The sequence below is a fragment of the Pecten maximus genome, unplaced genomic scaffold (genome assembly GCF_902652985.1).
Source record: "Pecten maximus unplaced genomic scaffold, xPecMax1.1, whole genome shotgun sequence".
NCBI lineage: Eukaryota > Metazoa > Mollusca > Bivalvia > Pectinida > Pectinidae > Pecten > Pecten maximus.
In genome coordinates, this window is record NW_022979762.1 from 13,829 (window position 1) to 30,713 (window position 16,885).

The following is a 16,885-nucleotide window of genomic DNA, read 5'->3' on the forward strand; positions in this document are numbered from 1 at the left end:
TCTATATTATCAGTATACAATCGATATGTCAAGCCTACGTTACGGATGGGAGGCTCGTAATTTTTGGAATTTTAATATAGTTTGAATAATTCAGCTTGTTTCGCTGAGTAGTTCCTTACCTTAAAACCCAATCATGCCTCATCAATGATATGTTCTACAAGGAGTACTTGTAAACATGACTTTTTTTTTACATTTGCGAAACAAGTTAAATCAATTAATATAAATCACTGTTGTTGGTCCAGTTTGAAATGCTCAAGAGATCTTGCTGTAAGGGGAAACCGGAGAACTAGAGGAAACCCCACGTGGTAGGGCAGGTAACTAAATACCCTTTTCAAGAGTCTCCATTCTAATCTATACTTTTGTGGTATTTTATCCTCGTAATGTGGTTATAGAGTTACTCTAGGCTGCCATACGACCATCTATCTCTAGACTGTAGCATTCTACATCTATGGAAGCGTATAGTGGCCACATGTTGACATCCTAATGTAAAGAATATGTATCGATATTACTATCGTAGAAATTATGAATTAACTTTAAAAAAAAGAATCACCTGCGATTGCGAGGTGCCATAGTGATAATGATGTCTGTCATGACTGTCTGCTTCAAAACAACATTCCGGTTTGTGTCCCACATTGAGCATATGTGGGACGAGCTAGACAGGAGGGTTGGGAAGCGCGTCAACGTCGCCCAGATCACGCTGACCATTATCATGGGTGGAAAGATATCCCTCAGATTAACACATTGACGGGGTCAATGTTTAGGAGACTCAGAGCAGCGACTAACACCAGGGGATGGGCACACACGCTACTGATTAGGATCAGAAAAAGACTCAAAATATTATGCCCTTATAGCAAATGATTGCAAAACCACGCTGGAAATATCAAAACATAGTTTTCATGGATAACATTCATTTAAAAAGATAGGTTAGTTCAATGTCAGTAAAAATGTCACTTGACATGTAAGGGTAAAAACGACAAAGTGATGTATGCATGTACATATATAATTGTTGCAACAATATATATAACACCAAATAGTTATATTTAGATTTAATTATAAATCAAACAGCACAACACAAGCACGAATATCATTACTTAATTACAAACAAATAATTGCGGTTTTAAATAACCATGAAACTAACTTACGTTTATACACAGCGAATGTTTCATTTGATAAAGTAAATGATGGCTGTCGGTTTGTAACATCATATAAGACAAAACGATAGATAAAATGATCATTTTAAGCTATACCATTGAGTGTACCAACAGATTTTTTACATATTTCTTTTATCCGATAATGGTTCGTTTCATAACAATTTTTGCTCACAATTTGTTTGTCCTAATGACGTTTTCAGTTTTGAAGGGCCATAAGAATGTAATGATACATGTAATAAATATAAACTTCAATATCAAGCAGATAGCAGTAATATCCAATAATAGAGAGTTCGATTCATCTCGAAGGGAACTAAATGACAAACAGAAGGCAGCGTAAAGAAATTAAATCCGGAAGTAAAATATGCAAGCGTTCTTGAGTGAGGAGAGAACCTCACGGACACGCCTCCTGTTTCACGAACAGAAGTGAAGAGCTACTACCATTAGCTCCTTCAACTGGATGTAATGTGACGTTCAGGTAGTTACTATGGCTGTGACCTTGACATAGACCAGACTCGTGGTTGAAGGTGAAACCATGGCACTTCTCTTGTCCGTGACATTCCTTACCACACTCGCCCAGGTTGGTCTTTGTTGTACTAAAGATGTCAAAAGTTGGGATTTCTGTCACGTTGTTTGCCTTCCAGCATGTCTGGGTTCCTGAAGAATAATAAAGCGATCAGTTATAGAACAGTAAATAAATAAGACTTTTTTACGATAACACTTAATGCTTTACATTTACCATATTGCCTTTATTCCCTAGGGTTTTGCTTTGCTATTCTTTGTCCATATTGAACTTTTCAGTGCTGATTGGCCGTAAAGAGGATGTAATAATGGTACTTTTCCGGAGTTGTCTTTCGTTGCCCATATTAAATATATGTACACGCACATTCTGAACTTTGAGAAAATCATTATTTCGTTCTTTGATATTTCATTTCCTTAAAGTATATAAACCTTGTTGGAGTATTGGACATCCAAGGATTTCGACACGGAATGCGCGATGGCTACTCCAAGTCATCGGAATAACGCGGATCCAAGAACAGGTAATTGCGAAGTCAAGGATTGATTCTGACAGACCCTGATCGTTTATGTTACCGGCAAATATCTGCCGACAAAAAGTCAATAGAAAAAGTAAATATACTTTCACAACATTATGTTCACAAAAAAAAACCCTAAACAACCTCAATAGAAAATAGGCATACAGATAGTACGTCCATAAACATAGACACAAAAACTATACACTACGTCTATAGCAAATAGATATTCAATCTATTCATTACGTCCATAGAAAATAGACATAGAAACTAAACAGTGCGGCCATAGAAAATATTCATACAAACTAAACAGTACGTCCATAGAAAATAGACATACAAACTAAACAGTACGTCCATAGAAAATAGACATACAAACTAAACAGTACGTCCATAGAAAATAGACTTACACACTAAACAGTGCGGCCATAGAAAATAGACATGCAAACTAAACAGTACGTCCATAGAAAATAGACACACAAACTAAACAGTGCGTCCATAGAAAATAGACTTGCAATCTAAACTAGCGTTAATAATAACACAGATGCTAGCAAAAAACAATGTTATAGTGTTATTCCCATTATTAAGCTCATTGGCTAATTTGTGATTTATAAGATTCATATATTGAGCAGATCGAGTGTCTTACTTTGACGGCCCCGTTGATGTCCTTGACCTCCCTCCACTCGGAACCATTGTCGCTGTATTGAACCTTGTAGGTTTTTATGTATTGGCCATTTCCCGGTCTTCCCTTTGTCACAAATCCTGTTATCATGGATGTTTTCCTCAGCCTGACCTTGATATATTTTAAATTCAATTGGTATTGCTACATTATCAATAACGATAATTTGTCACATCAGTAGCATAGTAAGAGTTAATTTATGTCTATTTCTAAACGTAATATCAAAGACCATTAAATATGTACAAATCATGAACCCCATTATGGTGTAAGTCACGAATCACATTATAAAGAATATCTTTTATACTTTATTTTTTTTTCAAAAAAAAACGAGGAAATCTTACCTTTAAAGAATATACAGTCATACAGAATAAACAATTATCGATACCGTAAAAATGATTCGTAACAATCACAAAACAAGCCGATATCAGATTTTTAAGCATCCGATAAAGCATCAGATAACATCGGATTATGTTTAGAGGTGTACATATCTACCTCATGACACTGGAGAGTGTATTAAATGAGTGTTTCTCTCTTCCTTCCATGTCGACGTTTATTTATTTCAATAGAGCTATAAAGTGACAGAGTTATGATATTGTCGACAATAGCAACATACTCTCGGGAAATGTATAATACACTAACTGATATACCTGAAGATAGGGACCAATGAAAGCGTGGTAAGTCGGAGAGGACAGCCTGGCATCCTTTGGTTGGCATCGTGAGTCAAAGTGGTGAGGCAATGGTGCCGTTAGGGCATAGTCTTCTACACCAAATGGACCCGTCACGAGGCTCAAGTTACAAGGAGCTTAAGGACAAAAAGGAGGCTCGTTTGATATTTGATATCGCGACAGACACCAAAAATTAATGGCACTATAATCAAAACATTTATGCTATCGTGATAACACTATCATAACGTCTTCATAATAAAACAAATCGCAGTGACACGCTTTTTCGATGACATCGTCTTGAAATTTCATTATTTATTCAATGGCTGTGGAAAATCACCCAACTTACCGTCCCTCAGAATGAACCTTGATGTTCGAGACGCAATAAATCAATGTCACAAGCAAACAATTCTTAATCATTAGTTGCATTACTAGAAGTAGTCACTGTGTTAAAAAGAATACATTAACCGTAAAGATCAACGACATTAATTTTACATAGGGAAAAATTGTTTTTTTACTGGTCAACAGGGTAAGGACCGTTATATTACACTCCATTGTTTTCACTCATCTGTACAGTGTAGTCGATATTTGAAATCAACACTTAGTAAGTCAGACCCATTCATCTGTGCAATATGTACTGTTTAACCTCAACACTAAGGGACGTTAGTCTGGCCAACTCATCTGTTCAATATATACTGTTTAACCTCAACACTAAGGGACGTTAGTCTGGCAAACTCATCTGTACAATATATACTGTTTAACTCGAACACCAAGGTAATTTAATCTGTCTCACTCATCTGTATAATGCATACAATGTTTAACTTCAACACTATCAACACTAGGGGACGTTATCCTGGCCCACATATCTGTACGATATATATAATGCTTAACTCGAACACCAAGGGACGCTAGTCGCGCTTTAGTCCCTATGCACAAGGTATTGACCAAACCATGTGTGATCAATGAAACAAAAATGACATTTTACATGAACTTTGGGAATTGACTTTTTCATTTAACATGTGAATAGTCCTTGAGTGAGAATTCGTTTAATCACATTAATATCCGCCACGACTTAATTAGCAGAGAATACCGACATATAATTTATGTCAAGTAATTACAAGCTAATTGAAACGAGTAGGTGGCAAACCATTTATTATTTATGTTCATTGGTGTCAAAAACTTTTGTAATGAAGAAAGGTATTAAGATGGAAATAGCAATTTACTCAAAGTAGCAAATTAATCACTTTCGCACTACATGAGAAAAACATGAATATATTACATCATACCAAAACATACAATACTACACGAGACAAACAAGGCTATACCACAAAATACCAAAACATACACACATCACACGAGACAAACACGACTGTACCACAGCATACCAAAACATGCACACACTACACGAAACAAACATGACTATACCACATCTTGCACACACTACACTAGACAAACATTACCATACCACTACATGCCAAAACATACACACATGCATGCATCAGGCACACAGAAGAGACTGTGAAAAGGGAAATGGTCCTTAACTGAACTTAATAGCCGTTGCTAGATTATAAAATATGGCAAAACCAAACGAAACCACCCATCTATATTGCGCCATTATCACTAACGATGATTTGTCACATTGATAGCATGGGAGAGTCCATCTGACACTTTCACTATTGTAGGTAATATCAAAGACTATCCCATTCGTGCAAATCACGAATCACATTATACAGAATATCACTCTATCATCACAACTGTCTTGAATAGTTGAAAACATTACGAACTGCCGACCAGAGGGCGGTCGACTTTTTTCACTTTTCACTAGGGCTGGAATTCTGATCTTAATCAGCCGATAACGGATAGTTTAAAGGCCGATTAACCATCCCAAGCCTTCGGATTATGAGGGGGAATACTTTATGACACTAGAGTGTGTATTTAACGAGTGTTTCCATCTTTCTACCGTGTCAACGTTAATTAGGTTGAATCAAACTAAAAAAACGTCGAAGTTACGATATTATCGACAATAACAACATACTCTCGAACAATACATAACACACTGTATAGCGAGCTGACTTACCTGAAGATAGGAACCAATGAAAGCGTGGTAATCCGGAGAAGACAATCTAGCATACTTTGGATGGCATCGTGAGTCAGGATGGTAAGGCAATGGTGCCGTGAGGGCGTGGTCTTCAACTCCAAATGGGCCTGTCACGAGGCTCAAGTTACAAGGAACTAAGGACAAAGCAAGACAAACAATTCGTAAAATATTTATTTTGTTATCTTGAATGAGCTTAAGCCTCAAAATATATCGTATATTGGTTTCGTTTTATTAAAGGTACATATTTTCTCATGTAAGTGTCACATATCATCTCTTTATCAACACTAATTTTTATTATCGTTTTTAAAGTCTATTAATCATTTCTCAATGCTAAGATCAACATTTATCGATGGTAGTTGACATTAGAAAACACAAAAATCAGTAGCAAGTCAGTAACCCCATTGTGATGGTACTATAATAATGTCAGTTACCCCATTGTGATGGTACTATAATAACGTCAGTAACCCCATTGTGATGGTACTATGATAATGTCAGTAACCCCATAGTGATGGTACTATAATAACGTCAGTTACCCCATTGTGATGGTACTATAATAACGTCAGTAACCCATTGTGATGGTACTATCATAACGACAGTAACCCCATTGTGATGGTACTATACTAATGTCAGTAACCCCATTGTGATGGTACTATAATAAAATCAGTAACCCCGTTGTGACAGAACTGTAATATAATTTATTGTATGCATGTGAGGGAAATAGCATATTTATTGTCCCCCGAGACATGAACTATTTCCCGGAGCGTCAGTAACCCCATTGTGCAGACACTATTAAATGACAGTAAGCCTATTGTGATGACAGCACTGTAATAATCTCAATGACATCCTCATTGGAGGACATCGTCTAATAATATCATTGTTGATTAATGGGCCGTGAAAAAAAACCCACGAAACTAACTTCTCCGTAAACAAACAAACAATTGCTAACCAATGGTAATATTATCAGAAGCTAATGGTCGGCCCAGTGTGTACAACGGCATTAGTAGATAGAAATGTGGCAAATTGTTTTTTAATGCGGGTCAACCTGGGAAGGAAAAATTATACTACTTTACGTTTTATCATCACTCATCTGTACCATGTATGGAACGTTCTTCTTCAGAACTAAAGGACATTAGTAATACTAATAGTAATAGTAAAATTTATACAAAACATACTGTTTAATTTCATCAATAAGGGCATTAATTAGACCCACTCATCTGTACAATGTTTACGTTAAACATCCTCAATAAGTAACGTTGGTCATACCCTTCCATCTGTACAAAGTATATACTGTTTAACATTCACAATAAGTAACATTGGTCATACCCATTCATCTGTACAATATATACTCTTTAACCTCAACACTAAGGGACGTTAGTCTGGTCCACACATCTGTATATTGTATATTGTTTAACTTCAACAATAACGGACGTTAGTCAAATCCATTTATATACTTATTATATTTAATATGAACTTTGGAAACGTGTTATTTGATATATCCTGTGAATATTCCTAGAATGACAATGTGACAAAACAACACGGAATATCGACATGCTAAAACAGTTAATACAGCTAATGCATAGCAAATCATTCATAATTTATATATGTCAGCGTCAAACCATTGAGATAGGACTGCTGGATTTAGATGGCAATAACATACAACAACTATAATAAAATAACCACATTCCATTAACGATTTTATATCATTATTTTTTTAAACCTGGCATGTGCCTTAGTTATTGACAAACATGGAACCAAAGTGTATAATCATCCCTGTCAAACTCAATATTGGACAGCTTGTTTGAGACAAACATGCCTATACCACAACATACCGAATCAAACACACACTACACGAGACAAACATGACGATACCACAACATACCAATACATACACACACTTCACGAGACAAAGTTGACTATATCACAAAATACAAACACATACACACACTACCAGAGATAAAGATGACTATACCACAACATACTAACACAAACACAAACTACACTCGAAAAACATGACTATACCAAAACATACCAACACAAACACAAACTACACTCGAAAAACATGACTATACCACAACACAAACACACTACACTAGACAAACATGACTATACCACAACATACACACACTACACGAGCCAAACATGACTATACCACAACATATACACACTACACGAGACAAACATGACTATACCACAACATATACACACTACACGATACAAACATGACTATACCAACACATATACACACTACACGAGACAAACATGACTATACCAACACATATACACACTACACGAGACAAACATGACTATACCACAACATACACACTAACACGAGACAAACATGACTATACCAACACATATACACACTACACGAGACAAACATGACTATACCACAACATATACACACTACACGAGACAAACATGACTATACCAACACATATACACACTAACACGAGACAAACATGACTATACCCCAACATGCACACACTACACGAGACAAACATAACTATACCCCAACATATACACACTACACGAGACAAACATGACTATACAACAACATATACACACTACACGAACAAACATGACTATACAACAACATATACACACACTACACGAGACAGACATGACTATACAACAACATATACACACTACACGAGACAGACATCACTATATCACAACATACACACACTACACGAGACAAACATGACTATACCACGACATATCAACACATACACACACTACACGAGACAGACATCACTATATCACAGCATATACACACTACACGAGACAAACATGACTATACCACGACATATCAACACAAACACACACGACACGATACAAACATGACTATACCATATACACATTACACGACTGTATCTAACCCTCAGTGGATACAGCCCTGAAATGACCACAGCTGTTGATAACATATTAATTCGCCCTATCGTGACGAGGCAAACACGACCAAACCACAGCTTCCCATAATAAGTACTTCATTTTGTAGTCACAGGGGTTGAAATATGTTGTTAATTGCAGTTGAACTTATTGTCATATTATATAAATTATAACTAAATCTTGAAAAGGTCCAACAGATTTCAGGTAATCTTTTTGTTTTGTTTATGCTGACAGTCATAAATAGAGACATGAGATTTATTATGTTTGAATAAAAGACAAGAAGTCGTGTTGGTTGAAGGTCAATGTAGTCAAGTAAAATATGTTAACTTGTAAATCATTTAATCTTCAATAAATACGAACTTTGTTCTGTAGGAATTGCCAATTCGGAGACGGGTGAGGTTCGCCTCATCTCCACGTTATAACTGATAACAAGTACACCATTGTTTACAAAAAGTTCTGCAAGGGTTTCTGCATAAAATATTGACGCATCGTTTGGAACCCAAGATTTAAAAGCAACAGCACTTGCTGCTATGGCTGCAGCTTCCTTGTGATCGTCTTGTGAGCCGTCAGTATAGAAAGGTTGAAATGCCTGGCACTTTATCTGCAATTTTGAAAACGGGTTACCAACAATTGTTTGTTTATATTTTTGTTCTATGACCGGCTTAACAGAGACATATAGAATGTCATATAAGCCTGATTTGTGGCCAGGGATGCAGGCCAAAAGACTCTTACATTAGAGTTGAGATGTCCTTGTCTTCCGCACAGTGTGATGTTGATATTTGACGAAATAAAAGTATAAAGCATCATAAAAAGATAGTTTAAAGCATCAAAGGTGACACGATTTCCTCTAACACTGAGTATAAAGAGTCCTCAAATGCCTGCCCTTTGTTTTCTATTACGGTGACAATGACGAGACCACAATAGATCCGCAGCCTTCATTGCGATATTTAGAAACTGGATCCTAAATCATTTCCGTTTAATAACCTTAAACTAAAACAACTCCAATAGAATCATAGTTTTGTCAATAAACATATTTGAAGGTTAAATAACATATCATACATACCGTTCAGTGTATAAACCATGTTTACTGTCATCAACTGAATCCAGGCTTCTACCAGATAAATCAGACGTCTTGTTTCCATCTGTAGTTGAAAATACCGATATGCATTTAAAGTACACTTCGTTAAAATAAGCTTTAAAAAGCTGAAAACATATATAACTGAAATATCAACTGTGAATACCGGTTTGTAACAAAGATATAATGTTCGTGTTCACGGTAGAAGTTGGGCATCCTCCTATGGATATCTCCATTACAACTAACTCGAACGCGACCCAAGTGACTGATTGATAATTACTCTCTATACTAACAGAATCAAATCGATATTTTAAACCTACGTCAGTGACGGGAGGCTAGTAAATATTTTTTTCGATATAGTATAGTTTTATGTACATTATGCATCCAAGCGTATACCCATCAATGGTATGTTAAACATGGAGTGGTTGTAAAGTTTTTTTTTTATTTTAGAACAATTGTGGAACAAGTTAAATCAACTTATAAAAATCTCGATTGTTGGAGTGGATTGAAGCACGAAACAGTTCTTAACGTGGGAGGAAATTGAAGATATACAGAAAAACTCACGTGATAGGACAGGTGACTTTTTCAAGGGTCCCAATTAGAATTCTATACTTTTTATGGCATTTTACTCTTGTTTTATCGAATTTGAGCTGTAACTGTGATTTTTGTATATATCGTATTCTTTGTTGTCTTAACACTATTTAGGGTATTTAGAAAATTACCCTCGGCTACCAAAAACGAAAAGTCGTGATCAACCTGTTTATCTCTATACTGCTGATTGGTCACCAATTGACATCTTAATGTAAAATATTGTATCATGTTTACTATCGCAGAAGTTGTGGTATTGTGAATCAACTCTAAAAACGAATCACCTGCGATTGGTTGAAAAGGCAATGTCGACTACCGACGAAAGGTTAAATGGGGGACATAACAATCTCGCTGCGAGTCATGACAGTCGTAACTGTGATGGTAAGCTCGATTACTGGTGTTGTTGATGTAGCAGGCGTATCACTTGTTACCACTTCGGTTCTTATTCAAACATCCACTTTAGTAAAGTGGTAAATACATTTGTTCATATTCACTCCATCAATGTCTACATCTGATTAGCTTTTGGTGGTCATTGGTCAAGGATAAAGAATATCAGGTCATATTTGACCACTTAAAAATAAAAAACAAAGTTCCTCAGGGCAGTTCATATTCGCACCATGTAAATCATGTTCCACAATTGATTAGATTTTGATAACAATCGATCAAGGTTAAATGTCAAAAGTCGCGCTTTATCCCATGAACAGAAACAGGATTGTGTTAAGGATATTTCATGAGGTTCTAGGCAGATTAATTTTCATACATTTGAATGCTTCTGTTTTAACACGTGACACTACCTGCATTTCACCAACAATGGCTTGATGAGTGTCATAATGTATCAGGGGATCTTGTTTTATTGTGTTGTACCTTTGATTGTGTTTTTCTTTCCTTTCAAATTTCAAGAAATGGTTCGCCCGTCATTCATTAAAGTGATGTGACCGGGCTAGGTATCAGGTTGAGTGACTTAGGAAATAAGATTAAATGAAAAAGAACCATAAAATCGATCGATCGGATCGATCGGATCGAGAGAGAGAGAGAGACACACAGAGAGAGAGACAGAGAAACAGAGAGACAGAGAGACAGAGAGACAGAGACAGAGACAGAGACAGAGACAGAGAGACAGAGACAGAGACAGAGAGAAACAGAGAGACAGAGAGAGAGAGACAGAGAGAGACAGAGAGAGAGAGACAGAGAGAGAGAGAGACACACACACACAGAGAGACAGAGAGAGAGACAGAAAGAGAGAGACAAAGAGAGAGCACTCGCAATACCATGCCTATGGGGAATTTAATTAGACTTTTGACCAACATTGTGGAGAATAATCGGTTTTATGGGGATTCCTCTGATTCCCCATAAATCCAAGCACTATTTGAAAATAATCTGGATAATTAGAGAGGAGAACACACATACACCCACACAAAACACACACACACTCGCCTCCGCAAACATCTTGTACACAGGAAATGCCGTCTTTAAATGACCATGGCAGTCGATAGACAAATAAATCATGTTATACAAAACTAAAACTTTCTATAGAGACAGTAGCCAAGACGAGTCTGTCGTTGTCCGTATAAGGATGGGTAATACATTATATATGGCATTCCTGCTTCGTGGAGCGTAAGGACCAGCCTCACCGCATCACATGCAATAGCTTTTAAGAGCAAATGCTGGTTTCCAACAAACATGCCCATTACCCCTGACTTCATCTCTGGAAATAAACTTGGTCTTGAGAAACCAAAAATGTGATATGTCCTTCAACTGTATCTTAATGCATTGCCTAACACATACACGTAAATAAGTTACTTTTATTGCTATACAAACACATTTAAACTCAATTGTGTCGAACACATCGGATATCTAATTTCACGAGCAGTAGGTATCCATTGGTCCTTGTTAAGGGCCGATTACCTCCAGGCTAAAAGCAATACACATATTAAACATTTTATGGTAAAAATTAAAACCATTTCATGATCAGGATTGTATCCAAACTACAGCTATGAGTCAGAGAAATTGTCATTTTCAGTTGTTGTTTTTTTAATAATTGTTTGTACTGTTTATTATTAAGATAACCAAGCTAGGATGTGTTTATAACGCGTATCAGCTTTCCTTTGTCATTGAATTGCAAAGAAAACATTAATAGGTTTCTGACAATTTTGCAAACACGAATTTTTTAGATGATTTTCTATTTACAGATATTGTATTTCTGTTTCATTCTATGATCGCGTATGGTTTGGATAGTTACATATCGGATGAGTATTTCCGGGTGATAAGAACTCCCAAATGACAGAAACCTTCATAGCTGAAAGGATGGTCGCCTCCAATTACATGTTATTAATGCGTTACTGTTGTCACAAACTGACAACGGCGTACGTGATTGGCTACATTTTGTTTTTGTTACATAGTTTCAGTATAGACTGTTTGAATAAAGTATTCATAGGCAAGCAAATGTCTACCTCATTATTCTTATCGGATGAAATAATTCGGGTAAGCTTTTTCCCTAAATACATATTCACGTGGTTGACTTGACCAGTGCTAATCAGACAACGTTTGAAATTTTCTTATTATGTGCATATATGATGGTTAATTAATTAAAAAAATCATAAATTGTTGGTATCATTTATTGATTTGTCTCACCATTTTAACGGATGGTAGACAACAGATGAATTTGGGTCATTTATATCATTGCATATTTCCGTACATAAAAACAAACAAGTCGAACCACCGGATGGGTCGATTATTTTACTCGGTTATTCGGTTCCGTCGACTTTAACTTCTCTCCAAAAGCAAAGATAAATCAAAGCACTACAATCACTAACAGCGTGGCAACCACACAAAGCATTGTCCAAATAATCTTCGTAATTGATTCTTGCTTTATTAGGTATTCCAGATATCTCCTCCCTTTAGAACTATCTTCCTGTCTTTTTTACTGTTCAGTGTTATGACACTTATGGTTTTCTGAACATACGTTCATGGTAATCTTATTTTAGTTTTTAGTTGTTGTTGTTGTTGTTGTTGTTGTTGTTGTTGTTGTTGTAAATAATGTTCATGTTCATTTCCTTTTGTTTGGTTATAGCGTGGGGATCCCAATTGCTTTAAAGAAATAATGAAGTCCAGACTCTCTGAGTTTACAACATGCATTTATAACTTTATGACTAGTAGCGATTTAAAGGAATTACCTCTATTTCCCCTATGGGGCCCGCCCCTTTTACCCCTCGGAGGTCAGAGTCACCATTTATGCAAAATCTGTTCCCCTTCCCCAAAGAATGTTTCTGACCAAATTGGGTTCAAATCCATTAATAACTTTATGACTAGTAGCGATTTGAACGAATTACCTCTATTTCCCCATTAAGCCCCGCCCCTTTGGCACCTTGGGGGTCAGAGTCACCATTTATGCAAAATCTGTTCCCTTTTCCCAAAGGATGTTTCTGCCCAAATTCGGTTCAAATCCATTCATAACTTTATGACTAGTAGCGATTTAAAGGAATTACCTCTATTTCCCATATGGGGCCCCGCCCCTTTGGCCCCTCTGGGGTCAGAGTCACCATTTATGCAAAATCTGTTCCCCTTCCCCCAAGAATGTTTTTGACCAAATTGGGTTCAAATCCATTCATAACTTTATGACTAGTAGCGATTTAAAGGAATTGCCTCAATTTCCCCTATTGGGCCCAGCCCCTCAGGCCCCTTGGGGTCAGAGTCCCCATTTATGCAAAATCTGTTCCCCTTCACCCAAGAATGTTTCTGACCAAATTGGGTTCAAATCCATTCATAACTTTATGACTAGTAGCGTTTTGAAGGAATTACCTCTATTTCCCATATGGGGCCCCGCCCCTTTGGCCCCTCTGGGGTCAGAGTCACCATTTATGCAAAATCTGTTTCCCTTCACCCAAGAATGTTTCTGATCAAATTGGGTTCAAATCCATTCATAACTTTATGACTAGTAGCGTTTTGAAGGAATTACCTCTATTTCCCCATTAAGCCCCGCCCCTTTGGCCCCTTGGAGGTCAGAGTCACCATTTATGCAAAATCTGTTTCCCTTCCCCCAAGAATGTTTCTGACCAAATTTGGTTCAAATCCATTCATAACTTTATGACTAGTAGCGATTTGAAGGAATTACCTCTATGTCCCCATTAGGCCCCGCCCCTTTGGCCCCTTGGGGGTCAGAGTCACCTTTTATGCAAAATCTGTTCCCCTTCCCAAAAGGATGTTTCCGACCAAATTGGGTTCAAATCCATTCATAACTTTATGATTAGTAGCGATTTAAAGGAATTGCCTCAATTTCCCCTATTGGGCCCCGCCCCTCAGGCCCCTTGTGGGTCAGAGTCCCCATTTATGCAAAATCTGATCCCCTCCTGCCAAGGATGATTCTGACCAAATTCGGTCAAAATCCAATAAGAACTTGATGACTAGTAGCGATTTGAAGCAAATGTTGACGGACGGACGACGGACCATGGCATAAGCTCACCGGACCTTCGGTCCAGGTGAGCTAAAAAAAGCAGAATAACAGTAAGAGTTTCTGAACATCAAAGGAGGGGTTCGAGTGCAAGATCAAAACAGCAGATAGGCCTGGGCAAAAAGGAAGACATGACGAGGACATTGTGTCCCAGTTAACATGTCCTCCTTCGATGATCGTAAGCCAGTCCGGGTAGTCGTTGGCCATATGCAAAATACCAGATCAGCATGATAGTTGCAGTACGTATCGATACAGGTAAATACACATTGGCCAATATGGGGGCATATACCTGTCAACGATGATTGATATTGAGTGAGGCGAATTTTCAGCAAGTGTAGGGGAGGCTACTCATTTCAATAGAATTTAAACGTATTAATTATTCAGGAAGATAGTGTACGAAAACACACACAGGAAAATGTCCGTTTTGGGTATTTGTGAATGCGTTTTTTAGAACCGGTTTGTTTAAATTTTCAAACGACATAAAATTGATGCCATATTGCCAATGTTCGCACTTCGGATTAGCATGTCCTGAAATCATTGGTTGGGAGACGTCACGTGGTGACCCTCTACTTTTCTATAGAGGGTCGTTTTGTTACGTTAGAGGGCGCTACAGGTTTTATTAGAGGGACAGTTTGATTTAATGGTGGTGACAATTTCCACCGATTCGGAAATCACATAGCGTGAACCTTCAAAAATGGCTTCTAGAATCGTGAAGTAAATTGGTTCAACTTTACTACCTTTATTGTAACCATGACAGTTATAAGAGTTATTTCCCTTACACCATGGGAAGTTTGTGTGCAATTGTGACATTTTTTGGGTTGGGGATTCAAGCGTCTCCGCGATGTTGAATGTCAACAAAAATGGAACGTTTCGGGTGGTTGGCTTATGGTGGATTCCTCAAGAAAAAAGAAGCAACAAATGAAATAAAGATAATGCAGAATTTTATTGACTTATTTACAAACAATACAAAATGAGGGATTACAGATGAATTGGTTCCTTGCCTCACAATGTTTATATATAATCAGACAATAAATGAGCAGATTGTTAAATATGATTTAAGAGTTCCGTTTTGTATTCAGTAAAAAATCATTCTTCCTAATTTCTAGTTACTCTTAATTTCTCCTGTTATATTCTCCTTTCTTTCCGCATATTGTAAAAACAGTTTTCCTGTTTAATCCTTCTACACCGGGTGATACCGGAAGTTACGAATCCGACGGGGAGTATATACAAATCCGACGGGGAGTATCTACCCGAAGGGCGTAAGGACATGGCTGGGTTATGTTTTATAGTGATACATGGCATTTTAACATACTCTCGGAAATATGATGATACCCACGGAATTCTACGCTATTTCCTTTATACATATCAGTAATTCGTTAATCTCATAAACTTGCAATGTTTGATTGATGCTCAATATTATCCGGCTGCCCTACTGTCAAACGACGGATTTGCTATGATTTTTGTCGAAATACCCCAAAATCGAGATCAAAACACGATGGACAGAGTTTTGGCATTAAACCTTGACGATAATAAACTATTAGTAATCAACAATTCGTTTGGATTACAGCTATTAAGTACCTTAATTGGCTAATTATAATGACACGAAAAAATTCCGACGGGGAAAATCTCTCCACAATATCTTAATCCGACGGGGAATATCAGTACACAGGCTTTCATTTGATTTTCATTCAGATATCAAGTACTTGTAATCAATATGACACATAATTTCAATTATTTCCAGATAATTCTAGATTTACCCAGTTATTGGAAGATTATGAGGTTTTACATTTTATCCAGGAACTTCTTACCCGTTGACGTTTAGGCGTATTTTTTGTAGGCGTAATAAAACGTTTTGGAGTTAACGAAATTGGATTTAACCTTTTTTTTGGGCGCGTGAAGCCACAACGAACTCTTTTTTATGTGTTGGCATACACCTGAAAATTAACATAAATAATTGTTGACATTATTTAAATCTCTACTTCAAAATTCATTGGTAAGGGATTACATAAATTGATATTCTATATTTGATCAACAATAGCTTGAAAATGGGCGCATCGACATATGATTTTTCACCATTATCTGCTATGGCATGACATCCGATTTCCAAAAATAGGTAAGAGAAAACAAGTTTAATACAGGAAAATTCTGGCTTCTCAGAGGTGTACGATTCCTGTTATCATTTATATGATATTTGTCAATTGGACATTTCACGTGTACATATACAACATAGTTTCACAGAATATCTAACAGTAAATTGTTTTGCAATCTATA

At 36.9% G+C, this 16,885-nt stretch overlaps 1 protein-coding gene across 1 annotated transcript; it reads right to left on the reverse strand.

Annotated features, from left to right (window-relative positions):
• Positions 1–1,070: 1,070 nt before the first annotated feature.
• Positions 1,071–2,232, reverse strand: LOC117319175. The gene is made up of 2 exons (XM_033874012.1): positions 2,100–2,232; positions 1,071–1,805 (listed from the first exon to the last, which is right to left on the reverse strand). Exons 1-2 carry the CDS (start codon positions 2,161–2,163, stop codon positions 1,543–1,545), a joined length of 327 nt encoding a protein of 108 aa, XP_033729903.1. The 5' UTR covers positions 2,164–2,232; the 3' UTR covers positions 1,071–1,542.
• Between the last annotated feature and the right edge of the window lie 14,653 nt (positions 2,233–16,885).